This window comes from Motacilla alba, chromosome 1A (assembly GCF_015832195.1).
Source record: "Motacilla alba alba isolate MOTALB_02 chromosome 1A, Motacilla_alba_V1.0_pri, whole genome shotgun sequence".
In the NCBI taxonomy this organism is placed as follows: Eukaryota; Metazoa; Chordata; class Aves; order Passeriformes; family Motacillidae; genus Motacilla; species Motacilla alba.
In genome coordinates this window covers 47,509,617-47,534,605 of record NC_052031.1, presented here as the reverse complement: position 1 = coordinate 47,534,605, position 24,989 = coordinate 47,509,617, and the positions used below count along the sequence as shown (strand labels likewise).

The 24,989-nt window shown below is 38.1% G+C and overlaps 1 protein-coding gene across 18 annotated transcripts in view; it reads right to left on the bottom strand.

Moving 5' to 3' along the window:
- The window catches only part of LOC119708588 (activating transcription factor 7 interacting protein), a 79,550-nt gene that overhangs the window by 45,762 nt on the left and 8,799 nt on the right, over positions 1–24,989 (bottom strand). For 5 of the 18 annotated variants that reach the window (XM_038155143.1, XM_038155144.1, XM_038155161.1 and 2 more), the window contains exon 1: positions 15,960–16,463. The exons of 6 other annotated variants lie outside the window; for them this stretch is intronic. In XM_038155143.1, coding sequence (XP_038011071.1) covers positions 15,960–16,032 — 73 coding nt within the window. In that variant the 5' untranslated portion in view covers positions 16,033–16,463. 7 more of the 18 variants (XM_038155150.1, XM_038155154.1, XM_038155159.1 and 4 more) reach the window with 5 other exon arrangements.

The window sequence follows — 24,989 nt, the reverse complement described above, 5'->3', positions numbered from 1 at the left end:
TAAAATATCTTTCAAGGGCATACCAGTCTTTCAAGCATTTCCAGCCATACCCACAAGGGAGCACAGTGCAGCCAAAGAACAGACTCATGTGAGAGCTGAGTGTAAGAGAAACAAATGAACTGGCAGCCAGTCCAGACAGGCTTGGTCACATCAGTGTAAGCCAGTCAGCCACCATTTGATAAATACTGGTTTCCAGTCTTTCAAAAGAGCAAGGTGCACCCCTTCATGGAGCAACAGAGCAAATTACATGGATTCAGTCATTTTATCTTCAAATAAAACTTATCAAGCTAGTACTATTCTAAATGAACGCATTTTGGTAGTCTCCCTTTAGAGTCAACAACATGAAGTTTAGCTGCGTTTGTTAAACACCTCCCTTATCTAATGCTTGGGTGTTTTCTTTTTTTATTCATCCTGTGACCAAGTCACAAGGAGGAAACCAACAGTCCAGACACCAAGCCAACAGAGTAGCACCTTTTATTTCAAAGAACAGCTTTTGCATGCATCAGCACAAAATGACTCCAGCATGTACAGCTACATGTGTAAGGGTTAAATGCTGTAAATAAGGACATAGGCTTTGAGCTGATTTTTTTTGTTTTATTAAAGCCAACAATTTTGGCAGGCCAACACACACACACTGTGTTCATTTGTTTAGATACAAAAACTGCCTTTTTTATTTTAAGCTTTAAAGTCATACATAATTAGTCATGTGAGACATGAACACATTGTTAGGCACCTCCCTCCAAAATTTAGAAATTCTTCTCATGACGAAATGTGTGCTAAACGGCACAAAACGTGCCAGTGCAGCTAGGAATGTGGGATGGTCTCTTTTCTGAGCCATTTTTCCTCTATTTCCTCATTTTTTATTATTCTTACTCTGTAAAGAAACCACAGTTGTAAAGCAAGAAAGGATTGTATTAGCTGGTATGCATCAGCCTATGATCATGTGCTCAGGTAAGCAGCCCATGAGCTGCTCAAAAAGAGAAGCCAATCAGCATGGAGTTGCCTGAATCCTGCCTAGTGACAGGCAGCAGACAAAGGGAAGGTCATGGGAAAAAGAGGGGGGGGGAGAGGAAGAAGCTGGAATCTGAACAATAGTGCGTAATGGGGTTTGCATAACATCACGGGTCTAGAACAGCACCAGCAAAGGGCTCCTCGAGGGCATGCAGCACCAGCCAAATGCGCCACAACCGTAAAACGTTTGTCAAAGCACAAGAACTACATGGAAGAAGTAAAATTCACTGATAATGAACATCAGCACTCATGTCCAAGCCTACTTAAAATGCAGCATAGCCAAATCAAAGAATGATAAGCAGCAAATGGTCATGAGTATTGTGTTCTAGATGGAGACTTCCAGAGAATGAAAGTGGTGAAAAATACCTACCTTTCAAATAGTGGTTCATAAAAAGCAGTTGTCAGTTGAAATCCTCCATAGCAATTTTGATATAAGTTGTCAGAAATTTATGAACTACTTTCAAAGAAGGAAAAAAATCTTGTTCGAGACCTATTCTTATAAAAGACGCAATTAAATAATGCACCAATTATTTGGTTTTCCACCAATAATACAAGTGTATTGATCTGGCTGAATAGAATACACACCACCAGCCTACTGAGCTCCACATACAAGTGTGCCTTTGTTTTTAAATGTAATAAACAAAATAGAAATCACATGATTACTGTATGTGTAAATAAAAGCTCTTCTAGCACACCACAGACGACTTCAGTTTTTTGTCCCTTTTAGGCTGAAGTTATTGTTAGTGCTAGCTGAGAGTAGGGAGAAAAAGATACCATTTTCTAAGAAAAAAAATTTACGTTACCATCCTGCCCTGTTTCACCTAGTGCACACACAGCAGAACAAGGTGAACTGTAATTAAAAGCCCCTTCAGCTCATTTGTGCCCGCCACACGCCGAAGCGCTGCGGCTCGCAGCGCGGGGAGCGACAGGCACGTTCCCCTGCGGCGGTGCCCTGCAGTGCCGCGGGCGCTCCCCAGAGGGCGCCCAAGGGGCCCCGCCGGCCGCAGCCCGAGCGGCGACGGGACGGCCTGGCAGGCCCGCCTCCCATTGGCTGAAGGGAGCAGCCGCGCGGCAGCCAATCAGACGGGAGCGCCTTACATTCCACCCAGCAACAAGACCCACGCGGCAGACGACGGGCGCGGGCACGAGCGCGGGGGCGCGCGTTAAAGGAACGGGATTTTCCAAAGGGCGCCATAGAAAGCCAAGGGCTTTCCGTCTGACACCTGGAGGTGCACAACAGCGCTGCCCCACGAGTGCGGGTGCACAGCCGCGATAAGGAACGGGTGTTTAATGCGCGGGAGCGCTGTTAGGCCATCACTGAATTCCTTCAATGTTGAATGCTGAATCAGAAAAACCTCTTGATATCCAACCTGGGTTTAAGCATGGCATCTGGAAAATCTTCCTTTATTCAGATCCTATGCAGCACCACTGCTTTTTTGGTATTCCAACAGAAAACTGGTGTTTTGTCATGAATGCAGTATGACTTCTGCCTTGAAAGGAGAAGCCAATCTCCCCCACCTTTGCAGAAAACTGCCTTCTGAAATTCAGCAAAACATTTAAGGCTGCCTAAGAAAAACAGGCACCTATATGGTTAAAGCTTTCTTAAATCAGAGTAAACTCACAGTACAATTTCACAGAGATTGGTCTTGTTTATTGCAGCAGTGATAGCGTCAGGTACTAACTTGAACTATGCTCTCATCTCATTGACATCACAGTAAGTTCAGCACTTTTCTGGTGTCTCCTCTACCTCAAGAGGATAATACCCCCTCTGACACTGGCTCATTAATCTATTTCTCATCCCAAATTTGTGAGGTTTTTTCCCATGATGCTGTGATGCCTTGTGGGAAAAATGAATTCCTCATGGGACAAAAATGACTGACAGGTCTATTTACCTGGCTAAGATATTGCATCTGCCGGTGGTTTTGCAGAGTCGCTCTTACATGTTCATCACTTTATGCCTAGTTAACTGCATTCTTTGGAAGATGGAAGAATGGAAAACAAGGAGAGCCTTTCCTACATAACTTTTACAAGCAACTGAAGTCCCTTAGAAACACCCTCTATTTAGCACACGGAGCTGAGGGTGATTCTCCAAGAAGAACTTAATCTTTTTTCTGTATACTGAATTTTAACAGCTACTTAGATTATTAAACTAGTAAAACTGCATGACTGGAACTCAGCCAGAGCAACAAGACTGTGATGTTTTCTTACTTCCCACAAGTTTTAGAGATTTCAGCTTTTATCAACAACTCAAATATCAGCTTTATCAAAACATCAAAACATCAGCTGTGACATCTCCAAACACCAAACAAATCCTGCTTTAAACAGTTGTAACAGCAAAATTCAGCTTTCTTACAAAAAGATTATTTTGGCACAAGCTAAAACACTAAGGAAGTTGGGTTTTTTAAATTAAAAAAAATTATTTACGGACTATGAAGTTGAATTTGTGCATTTAAAGATACATTTGACGAATACTACTATACACAGTCTCAATGTTAGATTACAGTTTCATCTCTGGCACAGGATAAACAGCTTGAATTTCCTTTCCGTTATCCTTAAATATGAGTTGAACCTAATAATTCCAGAGATATAGTCAGCAACGGCCAAAACACATCTACAACAAAAAACTTACTCAACTTCCGATATTCCAAATTTTAAACCTGAATTAAGTGATCATGTACATGCAGATAAAAAAATACGAAACACTCTGTGGAAAAAAGAACAATCTCAGAAAAAAGGCAAGATGTTCTTACCATGCTTAGGCTTTCCTAAGCACTATAAAATACATTATTTTTTTTCTTTTTATAAGGAAATTCTTCGTAAATTTTAAATGTATAATTTTCAATAATTCAACAGACTACAACTTTGACATGGTATCACTAACATATACACATTTGCATCCTTTGTCTTCTGTTAGATAAAAAGCAGAATAACACTATTGTAAGGAAAAAACAGACATATTCACTCTGAACAGTCTATTGTCTAGGTTAGTTCCCGTATCACATATGCAACTAAGCTGTAGCGATGTCACCTTGGATTTCCAACTGGCAGCTCAGTGACATCAGAATTCAGAGGTGAGCTACCTGATCCTGACAGTGATCCCAGGAGTCACTTCTCAAACGCCAGAAGCAGCAGAAGTGAAAAGAAAACTTGCAACAAGAGGCGATACTGCATTGAAACATTACTGTTTGCCACACATGTAAGCACCTTTTATGAGGGTTTTTTTTCTGCAAAGATTGCGTTTAAAAAGCAATTTTAAAGTGGAACTAAACCAGCAGTTGATAAGTTGGGTGTTGGGAGGGTTTCCCCAGGGGAAGACACCGTTTGTGGGCAGGGGCAGCACACCCTGCCTGGCCCGCACCAGACCTGCCCCGCACAGGCGCAGCACACGGGATGGAAGGGGCACGTTGCCAGGGCGCGAGGAAACCAGCTCTTCCATAAACTGAAGCCTGGTGGGAACTCTGAGCTGTTCGGGGCAGGGAGGCTGTTTCCCGTTCCCTATGTGAAAGGATGAGTTTTCTTTCAGCGAGTGTCTGAGACAGGCCAAGGCAGCACTTCGGCAGCCATCTTGTCCTCTCGTCGGCTCCCTACCCGATGGCGGTCATTTGCATACTCGCTCGGGATTGGCTACCGCATAGCTGCTTTGCACAAACCAAATCTGCCTGGCAACAAGCTAAAAATAGCCAGCGCTGCAGCGGGGAGCGGCACCGCAGCGGGGCGGGAGCGCGGCGCGGCCGACGCGAGGGGCCGAGGCACGCGCAGCCACCCTAACGTGACGGTACGTGCGGGCGCGGCGCACTCAACTCCCTCAGGGTTTCGGCGGGGCTTTTTAAGTGGCAACAGTGAATTCTGAAGTAATTCTCTTTTCAAATCAAAACAAACTATTATAATCTGCACGCTGTCTTCTTTCTCACTTTCGTTTCTAGGCAAGCTGGAACAGAAACCACCTTTCTGACTGTAATACCCCATGTGGGTTTGGTGAGATGGCAATGAATGGAGTAATCCGCAACACCTGCAACAAATGCCGCCTAATCCTTACTGGATGTGGACTCCCGCACAAAGTTTTTGGCTCCTGAGTTACCCCTTGTTAATCACATCTCACCAGAAACACCTGTACCATTTCTCCACTTGAAACTAAAAACAGTGTGGGATTTGGAAGGGCAAGCAGGATGAGCTAAGAAAAGAAACTCTGTAAATATAGAAAGCATTTTAAGAATAAAATTTAGGTACAAAATGAAGTCCATAAAGTACAAAATCTTAAAGATGCTATGTATGTACATGTTCTATGATAATAACTCCAGCAATAATCTACATGTACATAATTTTATAACTTCAACCTACCAAACAGGAATCATCTATAGAAGTTTCAGTTTCACTGAAACTGATAGCATAAACTCTTCTGACTGCAGCAGAAGCAAGCGAAGAGGTTTCCACACCTTTCTATTCAACACATCCGCCCCCAGGTTTGTGTTTCATGGAACGGGTAAAGTGAAAGCCAACATCGTAAGGTGAATGAAGCAGCCAGTGCACACAGGACATGTACAGCTGTCTAACCTAGCTCTTGGGCAGGCTGAAACGCGCCATCTGATACACAAGCACTGCTAGAATGAAAAAATGGTATTTTCTCTGTCGCGATTAAATGAGGAGATCAGGAAAAAAGGTGGCCAAAGCAGGTGGCTGGTCACAGAGATCACTGAAGACAGTATCTTCTGAATGACTCAACAAAACAGAATCATAAAATTTAAACAGAAATCCCAATACAAAGTAAATGAAATTAAGACAAAAATTTGCATATAAAAAAGCCTCAAAATAAAATTAGGAGGAAAACCCCATCATCACCACCACCAAACAGACCAAAACACACGAATTTTCTCATGAAAACTACAGTTTACCCAAACTTTATTACCTGTACCTAGTGTTAGGACTGTTTGTCACAAGCATTCTTCAAGGAAAGGTAGCTTACTGCATAGATGTTAATTAGCTACTCCGAATGCATTTTACTAGAAACTGTGTCTCCTACCACTAGACATTTTTTTCATTTCAGAGGCATTTCATTTTCATTTTTTCAAAGGCTAAATGTTTTCCAAAGGAAACTAATGTTGTGAGATTATGGGAACGAGGAGAGAAAATGCCAGCCTAATATTCTATTCATTACTAGATACAGAAGAAGGAAAAAAAGGCACATTTTTAGTACTGGTAATACATTGTATTAATATGCTAAGGACCTCAGATAATGCACATAATTAATGTTTTTACAACGATAAACAGTCACTTTCTAATAAAATTCTATGGCAGTCAATTTCTTACTGTACAAAGCATGCCACCGGAGTAAGACTTACTTATTCTAGTAAAAGTCTATCACGGCAGATTAAATTTTCTTGGGTAAGTGGGTGGACAATTATTTTTCTGTATTTGCTCTTAGGCAAAGATTTGTTACATCTCACATCTGTGAAAACTTGTAACAAAAATTACCCTGTATGTCACCCAAAAGGTCCTTTAAATAAGCTAGTATGTAAACAACCATTGCATGGATGATTCTTTAACTTCAGCATGTCTAGAACAAGCTCTAGAGACACAGATTGCCCGATATAATTCCTTGCTAAGCTGCCCAAGGAACAGGAAGCAGGAAGTAAACAAACCTACGATTTCTTTATGTAGTTTCCAATCATAGAAATAAATAAGAAAAAAGAGAACTAGCTGTGAAAGGGGCTTTAATGACAAAAAGTAGCCTGAAAGGGTACCAGTTCTTACTGTATTCTTCCTTTCTAGAACCTTTGACACACCCATCTATTCACCATACTTGCTGCATAGACAGCAGACGTATGATCTCGCTGTATGCCATTTACCTGACTTGTAAGGAGACCAAATGCAATATTCTAGATTTTCATTGTTACCATATGATAGACAATTTTTTCTCATTATCACCTTATGGCCACACTTCTAAATTCAATACCAGTCGGAATAAGTTTTGAAATGATGCCACTCTAATTTTAAGTGACACAGTTGTATAAACCTATACCAGTAGCACCTTAAGCAACAAAGCACAGTTTGTTAATTTCTGAGATGCTTCCACCTAATGCTAATAATTCTTGTCAGCTCACACACTCTGAAAAACAAAGCTGTTTAAACAAAAACAAAGGAAGATCAGAGTAGTGTCCTGAAAGTAATTACACAGTTGATGGGAAAATCCTTTTTTTTTTTTACCAGGGTGGGGATAAAGTTTGGCTGAAATCAGGTGGTAGGTAAGTGTGAAAAATGCCTATTTTATGATTGGTTTTTGCTAATATTAAAATGAATATATGTTGTGTTAGAAAGTTTTGCTGTATTAATTTTCTTAAGTAGTGTATTAAGTATAGTTTTAGGTTATAACATAATGTTAGAATAGAAACTATGCTATGTAAGATACTTTTTTTAAAGAAAGGACTAGCACCAGATAGCAGCCACAGGACACCTAAATCTTTCAGAGAAAGAGAATTTATTGCTCTCTTATCAGCTGAAAACTAACTTCTTCTCGCTGCGCTCAGACATGAAGACACTGTTAGCATTAGAGGAAGAAGTTGAGGCGGACCAGACAGAATCCTTTGTTTGAATGGAATTTATGCATCAGGTATGAGGTGTATGAATATGCAACAGGCATTGTTTTTAAGGGTTAATCCTCGGTTAACGTGTGCCCTTTTTCGGGCTTATTTTGCCCAGAAAAGGTACCTGGACTGTCTGTAATTCTTTGTTCTTATTGTCTCGTATTGTCCTAATCTCAATTGATCAAATTTTTATTACTCTAATAATTATATTGCTATTTTTATAACCATTTTATTACTATTAAATTTTTAAATTTTTAAAACCAAGTGATTGGTTTTTCACAGTAAAGAATCAGGAAAACACAGGACTTGTGTGTCAATATAAGACAGATGCTTTTTTTTTTTTTTAACAAGGAGAACATGATTTACTGAAACAACCTCCCCAAGGATGTGGCAAAATTCCCATCATTAGAAGTTTTCAAGATGCAATTGGACAGGATGCCAGATAATCTCATCTAGGCTCTCTTTCCCAAGAAAGACGAGATCACATTATTTTTTAAGGTTGTTTCCAATCTAAGATACTCTGTGATTAAAGCTGTACAACTGATTTCATTACCAGAAGATCTGTATTAGCTGTCAGATATTAAAACCCCTTTAAAATGGGACTTTTAAAGGTGGTCAGTACCAGTCTTCTGAAGGACTGTTACATCTTCAGCAAGGGATCAGTAATTGCACAGTAAGCCATCTTCTACTAATAAGCTAAGTCATTAAAAAACAACAACAAAAAACCCCTCTTCTTTGAATATATTAGGTATATGGACATTTTATATACTGCATGCATTTTGTATTTGTACAGATACACATGGTTGAGGAAAACATGATCAGATGGCTTAAGAGAAGCCTAAAATGCTAATTAGGTTATGAACTTGAGAATCTATTTTTATTTGTACAGGGTTTTAAATGTAATTATTTTATGGAAGATAAAAAATACATGGAAACAATAGATCATCAGGCTGAAATAAGCATAACTGAACTTATCCTTAAGGCAATTTTCTCCCAGAAAAACAAATTCATCTTGTTTCCTATCTCTGGTCAGATATGCAAAAAAAATCGTACAGCTAAAGTACGATTGTTTCTGGAACTTAATTTCTAATTCATATTAAACATTGACTTTTATCACACCTGAGATACGAATTCCAAGCACCTCACTTCCCCTTCTTTGGTCAACATAGAATGAGTGGCTCATTTTGCATATTTTTCTTCAATTCTTTTTTTTTTTTTTTGACTCGTTAGTCTTCTGACATGGTAATATAAACTATTCATTGAATAAATACTGCTGCTAAAAACATAGAGAAATATATTTAAAGACACTGCAAAGAGTATCAAGCTTGACAGGTACCAAGTTATTTTCAATTTTTATTTATGAATATCCATAACAACAACATAGACAAACAGTATGTCAATTAAAAAACTGCTATAAATGTCCTTGGTTTTAGGGCAAAGTACACTGCAAGGCCCAAGAATTCCATTCTGGAAGGGAAAGGTTATTTTTGAAAGTCCAGACTAGGGGACACCAAGCAACGGACAAGGTCTTTAAGTGCCTCTCAAAAACATAATGCTTTTTTGTTTTCTTAAAATTCTAAGAATTCCCATGAAAAAAAATCAGGATAAACTTGAAGTGCAATGCAATATAGCACATTTTTTGTGTAAGTTCCTCATACCTACAAAACTTGATTAAAAGGAGCACTCTTAAAATTCCGGCAAATTTAAACATACATAGGTTTCAACCATCACAACCCATCTTCCACCTGCAAAATTTCATTTCAGAAGTATGTTTGAAACAGCTCACAACAACTAAGAAGTTAGATTTCAAAATACAGTGCAATGAGGAAAAATGTTGAAAGCAATTTATATTATTCAATTATAATGAAATACTTTTTCTTCCTCTTCTGGAACTGCAGCCCGTGCATGACTAATCCAGTATAATCCCTCATCAATTGTGAAGACAAATCAAGGAACAGGAAAACTGGGGTTTATTGCTACTATAATATAAAATGTAAGACCAAAATGTTTGGTAGAAAGTCTTGTTTATCTTGAGAAAACCATAAATTTCCAAATTAAAGTTTAATTGTCAGGTTTTTATTTCCCATCCCTGACAAAGGCAGTTAAAAGTCATCAAAATGAGGAATAAATTGGTATAAAATTTCATGAAGAAAAGTAATTTCTTTAGAAATCCTGCTTCAGACAGACTCACTTTACAGCAGCAGTGTATTCATCTGTGGCTGCCAGAGACTACCACAGTTGCTAAGCAACATCTTAGTTTCATCTCAATTTTGATATTTGCCATTTTGGCATATTCACTGGAACCCTACTTGTTCTTTAAATAACCTCATCTCATTCCAGTCCTTTCAGAACTGTTTTATGAAAGGCAACAAAATAGATTTTTCAGAGGGGAAAAGGGGGTGTGGGGGAAGCTTCCTTTTTCCTATGCTTTTCTAAGTATCTATGTGTAGATAAAATATCTTAGAATATTTGCATGTGACAAGAAACAGTCACCATAGTGCTACACAAACCCCACAGACATTCAGCAATCATCTTGCCTTTTCTGATTTCTGGTTTCTCCACCTAAGTTGAGGAAGGACAGGAAGCAGAGAATTTCATACTAACAGGAATAGAAAAAAATTCATACCACATAGAAATTAGCATATTATCTAGATTTATTCTACAATGGAATAAAATACTACTCTGATACCCCCTCAGTTAAAGAACATGACACATGAGCCCATACATGTTCTCCTTCTCTCTTACAAAAAAATAACCAATATAAATGACCTTGGGTGACTACCAATACAAAGACATCAAGCAGCAGATTTCACAGTGGCAGGAAATGAAAAAACCCGCAACAATCCACACAGTCAACATATTTCTGTAGATAATATTGCTGTGAGCTTACTGCTCCTTGAGAGACTGCCCACACTGCTCCTTGAGAGATGCCCACATCTAATCCAGAGGGGTTTCCTATGCAACAAGAGAGCATCCTATGCCCTGGACAGCTACTCTGCACACTTTGCATACAGTAATAATATTAAAAAGAGGCAACAAGCTTTTCAGAACTCTAGCAGAATAGAGCAGAAACTCCACCACTGCTATGCAGTACCATCTCATATAGTTTAGTCAATATCCATACACAGAGTCCCGTTCTCTCCTGTCTTTATTAAGCAGCACTTAAGCATTAAGAAGTATTCTTCAATGTCTTCTTAAAAGGGTTCTGTTACATTAACTAAATACTGTGACATCTCCCTTTGGATTAGGTAGTGATTGAGGAAGAAAAAGGAGAGGATAAAATGCTAATAATTAGGTGTAGACTCGTGTGATGAGAACTGCGAATAGCTACTTTTTTATGAAATACTAAATAAGTGGAATCATGCATGCACTTCAGGCAACAGTTCTTCAAATCATTACCTTAAAATGATCAGGGAAAAAAGCAAGTGCTTAATTACCCATTTGAAATAGACAAACCTAATGTTACACAGAAGTCTCAAAGATGTAGAGTAAAAAAACAATTCTCTAAAAGCAACCTAGATATTGGACTTTCTCATCTTGCGGTATGAATCTTAATAAAATGGAGTCAATTAGCAAGTGCTGTATCACTTTAGCTGCTAAGTACTATTTATTTTTTGTGCTGTGGGATGACCAAATGTCAACAACCATATCTGTAGCAAAACCCTAGTAGAGGGAATGTGAAGTATTTTTTGTGAATTACGGCTTGTTGTTAATATTACAAAAGAATACGGATTTCTAAACATAAGAAACTGAAATTAAAATCTGTAGTCTGAAGGCATTTATTTTCCTTAACAATGGAAGAATTAATCTTTGTGTTTCCTTGGTTTCTTAGTCTAAGATCCTTGAAGAAGAAAGCAGGAGAAAGATACGCTAAGTGTTCTTTGTCCACAGCAGTCAGCAAGTTCTCATGCTAGGTTTCTTAGAGGACACAAAAGCAAAATAAAAAGGAAGATTGAAGAGATGTTCCATCTAGTCAATAAAGACTTTTGTCTTTTAGACTAAGAAGCTACAGACCTCAAATGAGATTAACTTACACTTCCCAAAGTATTTCTTATGTCTGTTTATTAATGTTCTCAGCGAGGCTTGCCATTATGCAGGACGCACAAGGAATTCCGGAAGGCTTTCCCGGGTTTAAACTTCACATCTAGGATGACAGGTTTTAATTTTTTTTTTTTCCTGATGAATTCTTTTAGATCCACCATAAGCTCCAGTTTGCAGATACTCAACACCATCACCTCTGCATGGTTGCTGGCAGCAAATGTGTGGACTGATGTCAGCCAGCGACATTTTGTTCATTCTGACTAGTGGCATCATACACACTAACTCAGCGAACTAATGAAACGCACCTAGATACATGATCTGTTTAGGACACCAGAAAAACCAGGTCTAGAGCTACCTCCAACTCCAATGTTGCATTCCCAAGTGGAAAGTATGGAAGTGATCAAAAGCAGAACACATTTCTTCCAGTAATGAGGTCATTGTTTTGCCTGCTAATGCAAATTTTCAAAAATAAAGAAAACGGTATTACAAATTCATGAAGCATTTATAGTCTGCACAGAACATCAAACTAGGATTCATGGTATAATATATTACCAAAAAAGGAGCTGCAAGTTTACATCCACTGATACATTATTTGGCAATGATTTTGCCAGAACAGTATGTAAAAATTTTTTGAGCCTTGTCCCAAAAAACTGTGACCAGGCTGTGTGATACAGTCCAATGCATTCATGAGTTGATAGTACTTGGTCTGCAAAAGACTTCTTCAGTGAAGAGCTCAAAGCAGTTGTACAAAAAAAAAATCATTTATTTTACTGTTTTATAAGGGAGAAAAGCAGCTGATGAAGCAACAATCCAGTAATACCATTTCAGAAACACAGAAATACATGAAGAATTTATACAGCTATTTTAGACTGCTTGCATTCCCAAATTTCATAAAAAATCATATGGAGAAAAATGCATCTACACAGTCACTCAGGGTGACCATTTACAAGAAATGCATTTTTCTTGCCTGGAAGTTTCCCAAATGTGACCCAGAGTTAGATGCCAGAAGCAGACAGTAAGAATTATACTTAAAAATGCCTCAATTGATAAAATGTATAAAAGACACAAAGAAAAGCATCTTTAATTTTGACCATTCAAGGTTTGCTTTAAGTCAATCTCCAGAAAGGTTCTGCCCAGAAACCTTGAACATCAAAAGGAACACTTGTCCACAGTCTGTCTCTTGCCTGGTGACCCAGCAAGCCAACATATGCTTGCTTGCTTCCTGGAAAGGACAGGCTGCAGTTTAACTTCATCCAAAAAATCAAAGGCTAAATTTCTCTTTGAATGAGTGAAGAATCAGTAGACATCCTTTCTTCATGCGCTGGCACATGGCATAGCTGAACTGTTTCCTGATAATTTTTCAGACTAACTAAAAACTCTCCTGATGAATTTGTATGTATGACCACCTCTCCCAGGCTTGACTTTGCAACCATGAAACTATTTTATTTATATAGCCCCAAGGTGAATATGACCCGGTCATAATTATTCTTGTGCTTTTTTGCCATGACCCCTCCTAATTCTTCAGCATTGTAAAAACCAATACAGACAACAGGATTGCAACATGTATTGTGGCATAATTCACATCATCAGCATTTGGTATCATCCAGGAACATAATTTTATCAAGAGTACGACTTCCTAACTCTTTCTCTGTAGGCTGTAGAATTTCAGTCCCTCCGCATTACTTGTCTAATTTGGGCTTTAGCTATCTATTTTGTCTGTGTGATCCCCACTTATTTCCAGGACAGAGTGTCCTGTCAAGCAAATGTGTTTTATGCTGGATGGTCTATAGATGTATAAAACCAATTTTGGTGCGCAAGGGTAACACATATAATTAAATAAATCTAATGAATGGTGTTTGTGTCTCACTAAGTAAATTATCCTGATGACTCTGTAAGAGTCAAATCTTTTCATCCTCTCTAAGTTAACAAAAAGTAACTATTTTACAATAGCAATCATAAACTCTACTTGGAGCATGATTGCTACCCTCTCCCCTTCAAAAGCTTTAAAAATCAATTTAATGTTTTATTGACGTGGGATTTGAAGAGGGAAAGTTGTTATTTAAGGAGTAAGTGCATTACAGATACTGGGTATTTACACCAAGGAATTTTGTTCTAAAACAAATTAATTAGGATATCCTTTTTGTAATAGTGTTTCAGCAACTAAATCACCTCCACATTGATTGAAATAATATTCTTTTGCATTTACTGACACACTGTTAATTCTCCGTTATTTTTCTCCAGACCTTTTCAAAAAGTCTTCAGGGTCTTCCATAATTCCAACATTATACTGAATTACTGGGAGGACATCTCAGAATTCTCAGCCAATTCTTTTAAAACTCCTGGATGCAGATTATGAAGACCTCCTTATAACCTTCGCTAAGAAATATCTATCATGGAATCTTTAGTATCTCCATTATAACTTCAACACTTCAAAAACTTAAGTTGTCTACATGACCTTATAATATAATCTCAATTTCATATTAAAAAACACCAAAATATTTACTGCGATATATCTTTTTTCTTTCATTACGATTTTGTTGTCGTTATCACCTACATTACTGTTAGGATTCTCAATTCTTAACAAATATCGCATTTGTTATTGTTTGCTTTACCAGTCAAGTTTTTCCTCTCAGAAACATTTTATTTTAATCTGTTTTGTACATTTTTCATGCCCCACTCAATGCCATTTCTCACCTACCGTACTAACACTCACACTTCACAGAAAAGAGGGAGGGGCCCTAAACTGCTTCCTTCATATAGCAATGAAAGCAAGACTGGTTCTAATGGAATTTGACATTTATGGAAAACTTTATAGGCGTTAGAGGTTTCTAGTGTAATTTATGTGGGGAAATCTACCATACTTGTTTGTGTTTGTACTCTCTCACACACATGCCCATTTTTGTACTTCTTGTAGTCTGGAGACATGCATATAAAGCAGACAAGCAAACTTCTGTCCATATAAAATCTTAAGTTACCACTAAAAAGTTATCGAAGGTTTCAAAGCGTATGAGCTATCTACAAACTACAACTCATTTGGCCCATATTGTAGGCATGCAGCATTTTTCTCTGCTATATGAATGTAAGTTTACCTTTCTCTATTACCGTTAAATTCTCTCCTCCGCAATACCAACCAGTTACGGTTCTCCTGCCTAGCATATTTACTCTATTGGCCCAAATTCCCAGGCCATTTCAGAATGCCTCCAATCCCTTTAATATCTATCACTGCCATTTTAAGCTGTAATAATTTATCTGCTTAGTTTGTCCTTCCACTTGTTCAGTGTCATTCTCTTCAATTAATCTTATTTTTCCTTCAACCGAAACAAGCCTGTTCCAATTACACAACCCTATCTTGAGCTGATGTCTGCCTTTAAGTGGCCATGTTTTGTTGGCTTGTTCATGCATCTTCAATTATCTCTTTTCTCTAGGTCAGTGATCACCCTTTCAAATAATTTTCTCCTACCATCTCTCCTTTCCAGTCTTCCATGCTATCATTATTTCAACTTGTAAAACAGAAACAACACAAATGTATTTGTGCAGAACCAGCACATCTGCCCCATGCAGCCATTTCATGCGCTACATGCATAACCACAATAGAGCATATTATGTAATTAACAATACTTCAGTTCTGGTAAAATGTCTTGCTTTAAGACAAGGCTACTGTCTGCTCAGGGGGAGAGATCATAAAAACACCCTATTCTGATCCAGTTCCCTTCTTATGAAAACAGCTTTAAAAAATGTACATATAGGCATTTAAGAAAGTATATATACTAAAAGATACATGGAGAACAGTTCAGTATCTAATTGCTTTAACAGGTTTGTAATCTCAACAACAAGAAAATTCAAAATACAACCAGGATAAAAAAGATCCTTCATAACACCATGAAGCCAAAACACAATTGGTGGATTCAACTTTGTCAACTCTGCACCCCCTCCAGGGTAAGCTCTCACTATTGCTAAGCCTCCATGTGCATCAACCAGTGTCACTATAGAGACAAAAATAACACACTAGCAAAACAGCAGAGGTTTGAATCAAACAAAGCAGTAACATTACCAACAAAAACTACATACTGAAATTTTGAGTATTTTTAACTACTTAGTTTTACTAAAGTAAATAGTCTACAATAATTTCTAGGTAACACTCCCCCTAAAAACAGGGGCCCAAATATAATTACAACCAGAACAAATGACTTTTGGGTTTCCCAGAAAATGCCACTTACATTGAAATTTAATTCCTGGCATTATGCCAAAGTGGGGGGGTGGGACCTAAATAAAAAATTAACTTCCAAATCCTCTAAAACATGAATGCAGAAAATGAGTTGATTCTCTTACCTGGTGAGAAGATGGCACGTGCAAAATTAACTTCCTCCTCTGAGTAAGCCACTGACATGCAGCTCATTTGCATAAGTATTATGAGCTACAAGTAGACTTCCAGGTCGGCCATCTTGATACTAAGATCTTGTGTTGTTTACACAGCAGCATGAGTTCTGGTTTTCAGCCAGCCTGAGCTATGCTGTTACACCTCTCATCTAGTAGCCTACATCTGTTCCTTAAAGCCTGCTGGAATTCCTACTTCTCCACATAGTAGCTGAATGCGTCAGAGTGCCCCTGCAGCTCACAGAGCATGCCACAGCCTCTAAGGGAACTGTTGCAACTGCAACTGCCTCCAGTTGTACTCTTTGCACTGCCTTCTGTGCTGCCAACTATTAGTGCTGCAGCAACTATGTGCAGTGAAGTACCTCCCACATACCACACAGTAGTACCAACAGGCAAAGATTTATTACAGCACGGCGCAAGACAGCAATAAAAAAAAAAAAAAGCTGAAATTCCCTCAGGATTTTCACTTACTAGCAATCTAATTACACCTAGATTCCTTTATTCCTTTGTACATCTTTTCACATTCATCAGTGCTGCTTTTTCTGTCAGGAAACCAGAGTGCTCCTGCAGCCAGCATGAAGAAGTCCATGACACATGTTAGCTGCTGCCGACACGGAGCCAGACTGCAGTTACAGCTAGCTGGCGCCAGTAAAAATTTACATAAAGGGGTCTGATTTCAAGACTAAACTGCAGCAGGATATTGCTAGGCAAAGCCTTGCCCCTCCCCACGGGTTCTAGAATATACCTTTCTAGGTATTTGCTTACTAATAATCCAGATCCTTGTCAGAAGTCAAGTGCTGCTCTCATTTGTTCATATAAATGAAAATTGACAATAGTGACTGCAAAATAATTTTCACCTTGCAGCCTGTTTCAAGTAGGATGCTACACACACTGTTCACAGTCATTGTGTAGTAACAGAAATAACACCAGAAAAATTACACTATGCTCAACAACCAGGTATTCTTAACCTAGTATTTCCAGTATTTTGCAGATTTCCAACAAGAAATAAATATTAGTTCCAAGTAAGACAAATTCATTTTTAACCTAGTACTGACAAGTAACATGTCTGGCCAATTAATCTGTTGTCTCTATTTCACATGTAACTTTTCTTAATTAGTTAGGTGTAGGAGGGAAAGAAAAAAAATCTCTCAACCACAATTATTTTTTCAAGTACCTCTAAGGTAGAGTGATAGCAGCAGAAGCTTGGATTTCAGCCTCACTTTGACTTTTAATACCTAATTTTAAATTCATCCCTTTTTTCTTCCAGTAAAAATCCAGTTAAATAAATGAATAGGTTACATTTGACAAATGTGTGTTCTAAAAGACACTGTAATTTTTTTGGGGAAAGAAAAAAGAAGCCAGGCTTTAAGAGTGAGTGTGTGTTTGTAAAGGATGATTAATTCGCCAATACCTCTTCTTCCTCACCTACCACCTTGCAAGAGCTCTTAGGGTATGAAAGAACCAATGCAAATAGGTACACTATTATACTAGCTATAAACACAAATTTGTGAAACCTTAAATAAAATTAAGTTTGCCTAGCTACACATTTAGGAATAGACAGCTGTAGTTGCAGCCTGGCACCATTTAGTGAAAAAGAAAGTAATGGAACAGGGATGCTTATTAATCTGAACATGGCAGAGCATCTCAGGACCAAAATAGCCTGCTTTACACCCCTGGCCTCTTCTAGTTCCCTGCATTGTTCCTCTTTAGAATGCCAACAGTGTCAAGTCAAATTATATGTCCCATTTTCTGCATCCCATTATGCTGCAAGCATAATTACAGCTGGTTCTAGGTTATTTGAGCATAACACAATATGCTCATCTGTAATGTTAAAAAGATACTATTTTTGTATTTGGAAATATTTAGCAATGTAAAGTACTCCTAACTTGTTGTTATAATTTATCCTCACCTTTTGCATCCAAAACACCAGAGTGATTTGTAAGGGAAAGCTAATTATTTTTCCAGAATGCCTGTCACATTTAAGTGACAATAATCCCTAACATCCCTTTTATGTTACCTCTATCTTTTGATTTACCTTACTTTCAAACTGATATATGTATGCTACTGCATTTAAGCACATGCAAAATACATCTTTCAGTGGTTCTGTTGTCATTTGCAGAATGAATCATCAGATTAACAGCTTCTGAGCTTAAAAAGAAAGGGCACCAGTACTCCTTAAAAAAAAAAAAAAATTTAAACCCCTTAGATTTCCCAAATATGACTATGTTTCTACCCTCCCCCCAGCTCTATTGCATTATGCACGAATCCCTGAATACTAGTATGGTTCTTAACACATTAAAACACATACTGGAAAAATAAGAGTCTTGGAGCATTTTCTGTTCCAGGCTCCAGTCCGCTATGGGGAGTCCACGCCTGAACTTGCCGGCAGCCCCCGCGGGCGAGAGCTGCATCTGCAGTTTGCGGGAAGCACCACCCCGCTTCCAGAACGTTCGGGCAGAGTCACCCGCATCCCCTGGCTGTGCCTTCCTCCCTCTCACACCACTGGCTATGACAAAGCTCAGTTTCAAACACAAAACGTTTTCACAGAGAGGAGGAGCCATTGATGTGGGAGTTAGAAACGCACCAGCTCGGTTACGCAGCGCTGAAGGGCTGAGCCCTTGACCTGCGGCAGCCTCTGCCTGCCGCGCACAGGGCTGGCAACCGACCCCAAATAAAGTACAGGGACCCTTCCGCAGCCTCCAAAGCACTGGATTTAGGCCGGATTTTTTTCTTTCCAGCTTGGGCTTTTCCCCCCGCCCCCCCTGGGGGTGGGGGGGGGGGGGGGGGGGGGGGGGGGGAGAGAGGGGAGCATGGTTTGTTTCGTAGTTTGTTCCGTTTGTTTTTAGTAGGAGACTCTGAGACAACAAATCATAATGTACTCAATCATATTTCTCCGGCGACTGCCGCTACAGAAAAAGCCAAAATGTCTGCCTGCCTTTTCCACGTTTTGCCCGTGTCGGTGGAATTAAAGCAATTATATCCTCAGAGCCATTTCTCTTCCTCCAACGTGCAAACGACTTCCTACTCCCCCACGAGAAGTGACCTTGAAGAGCAGATGCTGCAGTCAAAAGTAGTAAGACCAGCTGTGTTCAAAATAACTACTATTAACTGCATCATTCAATAGGTACTAATCAAAGACAACACCTTAAAATATCGGTTCAGTTCTCTCAAAATAGGTAGAGAAAAAAGGTCACACAAAATGATTTCCCCAATCCAGACAATTTTAAATATTGAAGCATTTAATTCACAAAGTCTGTCTAAAATAAAAGAAAAAAAAAACATAAATCCAACCATTATGAAATCTATCCCTAGTACCTTGACCTAAAAAAACCAAACCAAAACAACAACAAACCTTAAACAAACAAAAAAAAATGCCCACCACAGAGCAAATGAAAATGAAAGGCCCTGAGCCTTCTGACAGCTAGTCCAAAACATGCCTTTCCCTGATTTTTCTTCTCCTAACCAAAACAGATCAAATTATTATTCATTTAAGAGTCAGCTAAAAGTTCAGTAATTCCCAAATTTTTCTCACATTAGTGTTTGAAAGACACAGAAAATTGTGTACATTTCTGAAGCAGAAAACTGTCTATCAAATAATTATCTTAGCTGCTGTGGTTTATTTGAAGATATTTTACAGCAGAAGGCTGTATCAGCAGAAAGTACAGGAAGGGCAGGAAATGGGGGAGGGAGGACTGAAAATAATTCTATCTGCTTTTCTGTTGTAGAAAAGGGGTGAGAAAGTGTCTAAACGAGATAAGTTCCAGGCTGTAACAGTCTAATATGTTGCACTCCCTTTCTTCCAGAAATGGAAAATCCTCAGTATGAGTATTCTCATCAACTTCAAAATTCCCACATTTTGCTCACTTCAATTTACATGCAGAATTTTGTTATTTACTAAACAGCTGACTGATCTCAATCTGAAAATCAAGATGACGGAAGACAGTAAATAATTCGGCTTACTCATAATTCCTTCAAAGACAGTACATGCTTAAAAAAATCTACTGAATTTTACAGCTAAAGAATAAAGGTCCAATTCAACTGTTTAATAACAGTCATAACATGATTAAGTATTTAAGATTCCAGACAGTTCTAAGAACTTGGTAACCATTTACTTCCACCTAAAGAACCAAACAAGTCAGCTGTTTTAACGTGATTTCCATATATTAACAGTATTGAATTCATTCAGCAGTCTGTTCCACTCCATTTCAAATCCTGCCTGAAATTGTTCGCTCCCAAATTTCTATCAAAATAGAAGATTCAGCTGTGCAAATCGAGACAATTTAGAACTTTAAGAGGAACATAAAAAATAATCAAGCCATGTTAGAATGGTTCCAAGCAACTATGATTTAGTAGTGAAAAACTATCCAAATCAGTTGGTGCATAAATGAAAAAATAAAGTCATTACAGGAAAATTCTTCTTTTAAAGTACAGCATTTGCAAGGAAAAAAAAAAAAAAGGAGTCTATACATTTTTTCAGAGTAAACTACTGGTTTTCTTTTGAAAATTGTATTTCTCTTGGAAAAAAAATCAAGTAGATTTGAGACTACTATCCTATTAGAAATTTATCTAACTCCTGATAGTCTATCCTTCAAGTTTACCTGTCAGCAGTACAAAGCTAATATTTCTAGAATCACAGACACAAGAACGCTGACCGCAGTTCTGACAATGCATCTTGCATTAAAACGGTATAGCAATCAATTCAGTTGAAGTCATGACTTTATTACATGCATCTGTTTCTAATTCAAAGCATGAACATCTAATTTATGTATTTATTAAAAGTGGTGGGGGGAGGAAGGTGTTTTAGCATCCACTCAAGAACCCTGTTCCTTTGCACATAAATCGGTGGTTTTCATTTTCCTTTTGATTAGTAAGACCCAAACTGTTAGCACCATGGGAATGAGGAGAGAAGAGATTATGCTTTCAGCCACTCGTATAACTACAAAAAATGCATTACCATGTACTTGGATTCCTGAAAATGGGAACATCACCCATATGCAAAACCTACCACACTTTTAGCATTCCAACACCTATTTTAGGAAAGAAAAAAGAAAACCAACCAACAAAACCCCAAACCAAACCACACTACCCATGCAGTTCATGGAACAAAACTTTACAGCTCCCTGCTGGGCCAGTCACATTTTGTACAGCACTTCTAAAAATGGATCCGTGTTCAAAATGGCCTGTTAAAAAGCAAAGAAAACCAAAACCAAAGGGAATGGGAAACACAGAGACAAGAGCTTTTCTCTGAGCTCTGGCAATCGCTCCATACAATTTCTGCAAAATGGCAGTAAGCTTACTCAGCTCACAGAAAAAAAACCATGGGCAACAAAAAGTCACTAAAAGGACTATGTAAAAGACATGGTCTGCAAATGCAGTATTTTATTCAAATGTAATACATATGAAAAAACACTCCTTATAGTGTTTGTCCAAAATACTCTACTTTTCACGCTTCCATTAAAGCAGAGTTTAACAGAGAAATCTTAAATCAACAAAACAAGTAGCACTGGGCAATACTTATATGCCCTCCGTTTTCTTTAAAAAAACACTAACCAATCAAAAACCCAACCCTCAAAAAACCCAACAAACCACCACAGCATGTGTATGGTGAAGTATGTTTTAGACATGAAATTTCATCCCCTTCAGAGATTATAAAGTAGGAATTTGGTGATCTCAAAGACTGAAATATTTCTGCTTCCTGTGAACAATGTAAGTTACTAACATCTGGAACTAATGAACAATAACTGACTAAAATACACACCAACACAAATGTCAGTAATAATTTATAAGATTGGGGTAAGCATGACTCAGTATCTTGCAGAAAACCAGAAAGATTATTGTTGCATTGCATTATGAATCTACATTCCTTAGGTGAGGTAAATGTATGGTAAAATGTCAAATTTTATCAAGATAAATGTGTTTCATTAGAATTTGTGGTTTGAATTTTCAGACATTGTGAAGGACCCAAAGGTTCCCCAGATCTTGACTATCTCACCCAATCAAAAGAAGCTATATGAACTAAAATCTGCTGTAAATGAAATTCACCAAAGTTCCACTAGCAATAAAAAAAAGTAACTACCTGCTTTTCATCACCACCTCTAACCACATATTTGCATTACTCTTATATCTTATCCTAAAGCAGAAAAATTCTATGACCAATTACTTAGAAAGTTACTGTTAATTGAAGTCACTAAACCATCTCACCTTAAAAATTCTGGATTTTACTGACTTCATTTCTTTTTATTAAATGAACAAAATAAACATGGAGAAACAATGTCTCCTGAGAATCTGACTTGTAATGTCTGCACAGAATACTCAGTGTCTTTATAAACACTGTGTTGCCATTAACTGTGTAAGATAATATATGAGAAGATATATTTAATACTAATTTAACCACTAAGGATTATACTGAAAACACCAAATTAACATGCAGAAATTCTGTGGAAGGACTAAACTTGTCAACATTTAGACTAGCTTTCACAGCCCTAGCATTAAGTTCAGCTTCAGCCAGGAAAATACCATGACCTACCCACTGGTGAGTTACCCAGCTCATCTGCTGCTCCTGATATTTCTGGAGAACTTCAAGAAGCTTCTTGCTTACTTACTCTTGGTTTAACTTATATGCAGCTTAGAGAACCCATGAAGACCTGAACTAGGTATAAGACACAGAACAAGAAATTTATATAGAGAGTCATGAACAAAAATGCCTTCTTTCTTCTTTTCTGTTGTCCAGCTCCCCAGTGAAAAAAAAGTTGAGCATGACCTTTCTCCTACCTTCATCTGCCCAGACACAAACAGTACCTTCTAACGAGTTTTAAAGATGACAGCTAGGTCACCATCCAGTACCACACAGCAGAATACATGAGGCCATGTGAAATCACACTTTGAAACTCATTTTTCAATTAAGAATTAACAATAGACCTCAAAACTTCCATCTTCTCATTTGTAGTAATTCCATAAAATCTGCAGTGTTATTCTTAAATAGCAAATAAGTGCTCTCTGCAAAACAGTTAACATTTATATAATCATTCTTTTTTTAGTGTATTCATACAGGCATTGTAATTATCTACCACTGGAAAAGTTACACATTGAAAACATGATAAATCCAATTGCTCGGTTCCAAAAACTTAATGATGTTTTTAAAGAGTTTATTTCATTTTTTCAGTTAAATTATGAGGAAAGCATTTGAGAAAGGGACAGCACAGAATGAGTGCTCTTCTGGCCTGCTAAGAAGGTAAGCCAAAACAAAGTAATTGTATTAGCAAGACAGATATGATATTTGACCTGTCCTGTCCCATCTAATCTATCCCGTAACTGAGACAAGATAGAGGTCTGTGCATCAATTCAGTGCAAAAGCAAAGAGAAAACAAAAAAACACACACACAAAAAAATCCCAAATATCAACAAACAAACAAAAACCAACCCCCCTCCCCTGAAAACTGAACTCCAGAAATCAAACCAAAGCACAAACAAAAAAAATCAACAAAAAGCCAAAACCCACTACAATTAACAGAAAAAAGAAAAAAAAAAGACAACAGCATTGCAACATATTTCATATAGCTTAGAATTGGTTTTAACTATGCCTAACCAAGGTTTTAAATTGCTTCTCAGCAGAGTAGAGCTGGTGCTCACCTCTAGGGTCTGGAGCACGTGATGATAACAGCTCTGTTCATTTGCACACAGTCAAGCTGAACTGCTACACTGAAGAGCACCTTTTCAGCCATTCTGAAACTGCTCTGTCTCTCTCAGCTGTACTGAAAATAAGACTAAGATGGCTGTAGTGTTCACCCAAGCCAATCAGTGACAACTCAGCAGGAGGTAGAACATTTACACAGCAAAGCACCTCTGTCTTTACCACACTGCAACAAACTGCAGAGGTGAAATGGGTGGGTAGGTGTGAGCAGAGGAGTGGTTTCTTTGACAGGCAGGAAGTGGTTAATGCACAGCTGCAGCACTGCAACTTTCTAGCACCACTGGTAAAGAGAAAATCAAAATAAACTAAGAATGAGCAATAGGCAGCCCTTCTAGGCCTGTGATCCAGGGTTTGTATCACATGCTGCAAACCTCTCACAACTGCAAGGCAGCTCAGAATTCATGAATTCATGTCACGTATGAACAGTCACGGATACAGAGCCGATCACACACAGAGTTGACAAACATTGGGGAAAACTTTCCATGAGCAGGCTCACTTCAATGCTTCTAAAAAAAAAAAAAAACCAAAACAACCCATTTAAGAAATTAATCTATAGCTTTGTACTCCTTCTTCTACTTTGAAATAGTCTGTAATATTAGTTGCCCAACAGAAATTTTACTTGGGGAGGAAAAAAAGAATATTTACGTTATAAGAAAACTAGCAAAAATCCCAAGAACATTCCAGAACTTAAACGCTTGCAGAAATCAAGTATCTAACTCTTTATGACTGCAATGCAGCTTGTTGTCTAAGTTTTTTGAAGAAGAGCTGTATCTGGAATCACTTAAGGGATTTTGATGGAATCTTGTAACAGAGCAGTTCCTGAAGAACTGGTTTGAGAACCTATGGTGGGGAGAAGGGGGTTGTTAACCAAAGATACAAGTTTAACACAAAATTAAATCCAATACGGTTTTGCTCTACTACCTGTTTATGGTAATAAAAAAGTAATTATTAATTGTAATAATATAATTAATAATAACTAATCATGCACTCTCACAGAGGCAACACTGGATCATTTCTGGAGGGAGCTCCTCACTTCTCTTCTACATAATCCAAATTTGTCTATTTTAAAACAGAATACTTGGAAGAGTCCATGGGGCAATTGTAAAGAAAATTACTGTTGAATTATACCTAGTCTTCTAACAAAAAACAGTCTCTGTGATCCAAAATTAGCCCAACGTAGTAAGCCGCTCCCCCCTAAAAAGTAGAAGAATATGCCCTCCGACCACTGCAATCATGAAAAGGTCTAGACTTATGTAACTGTGCATGTTTGTTGCCAGCTAGTTATTTCAGGATTG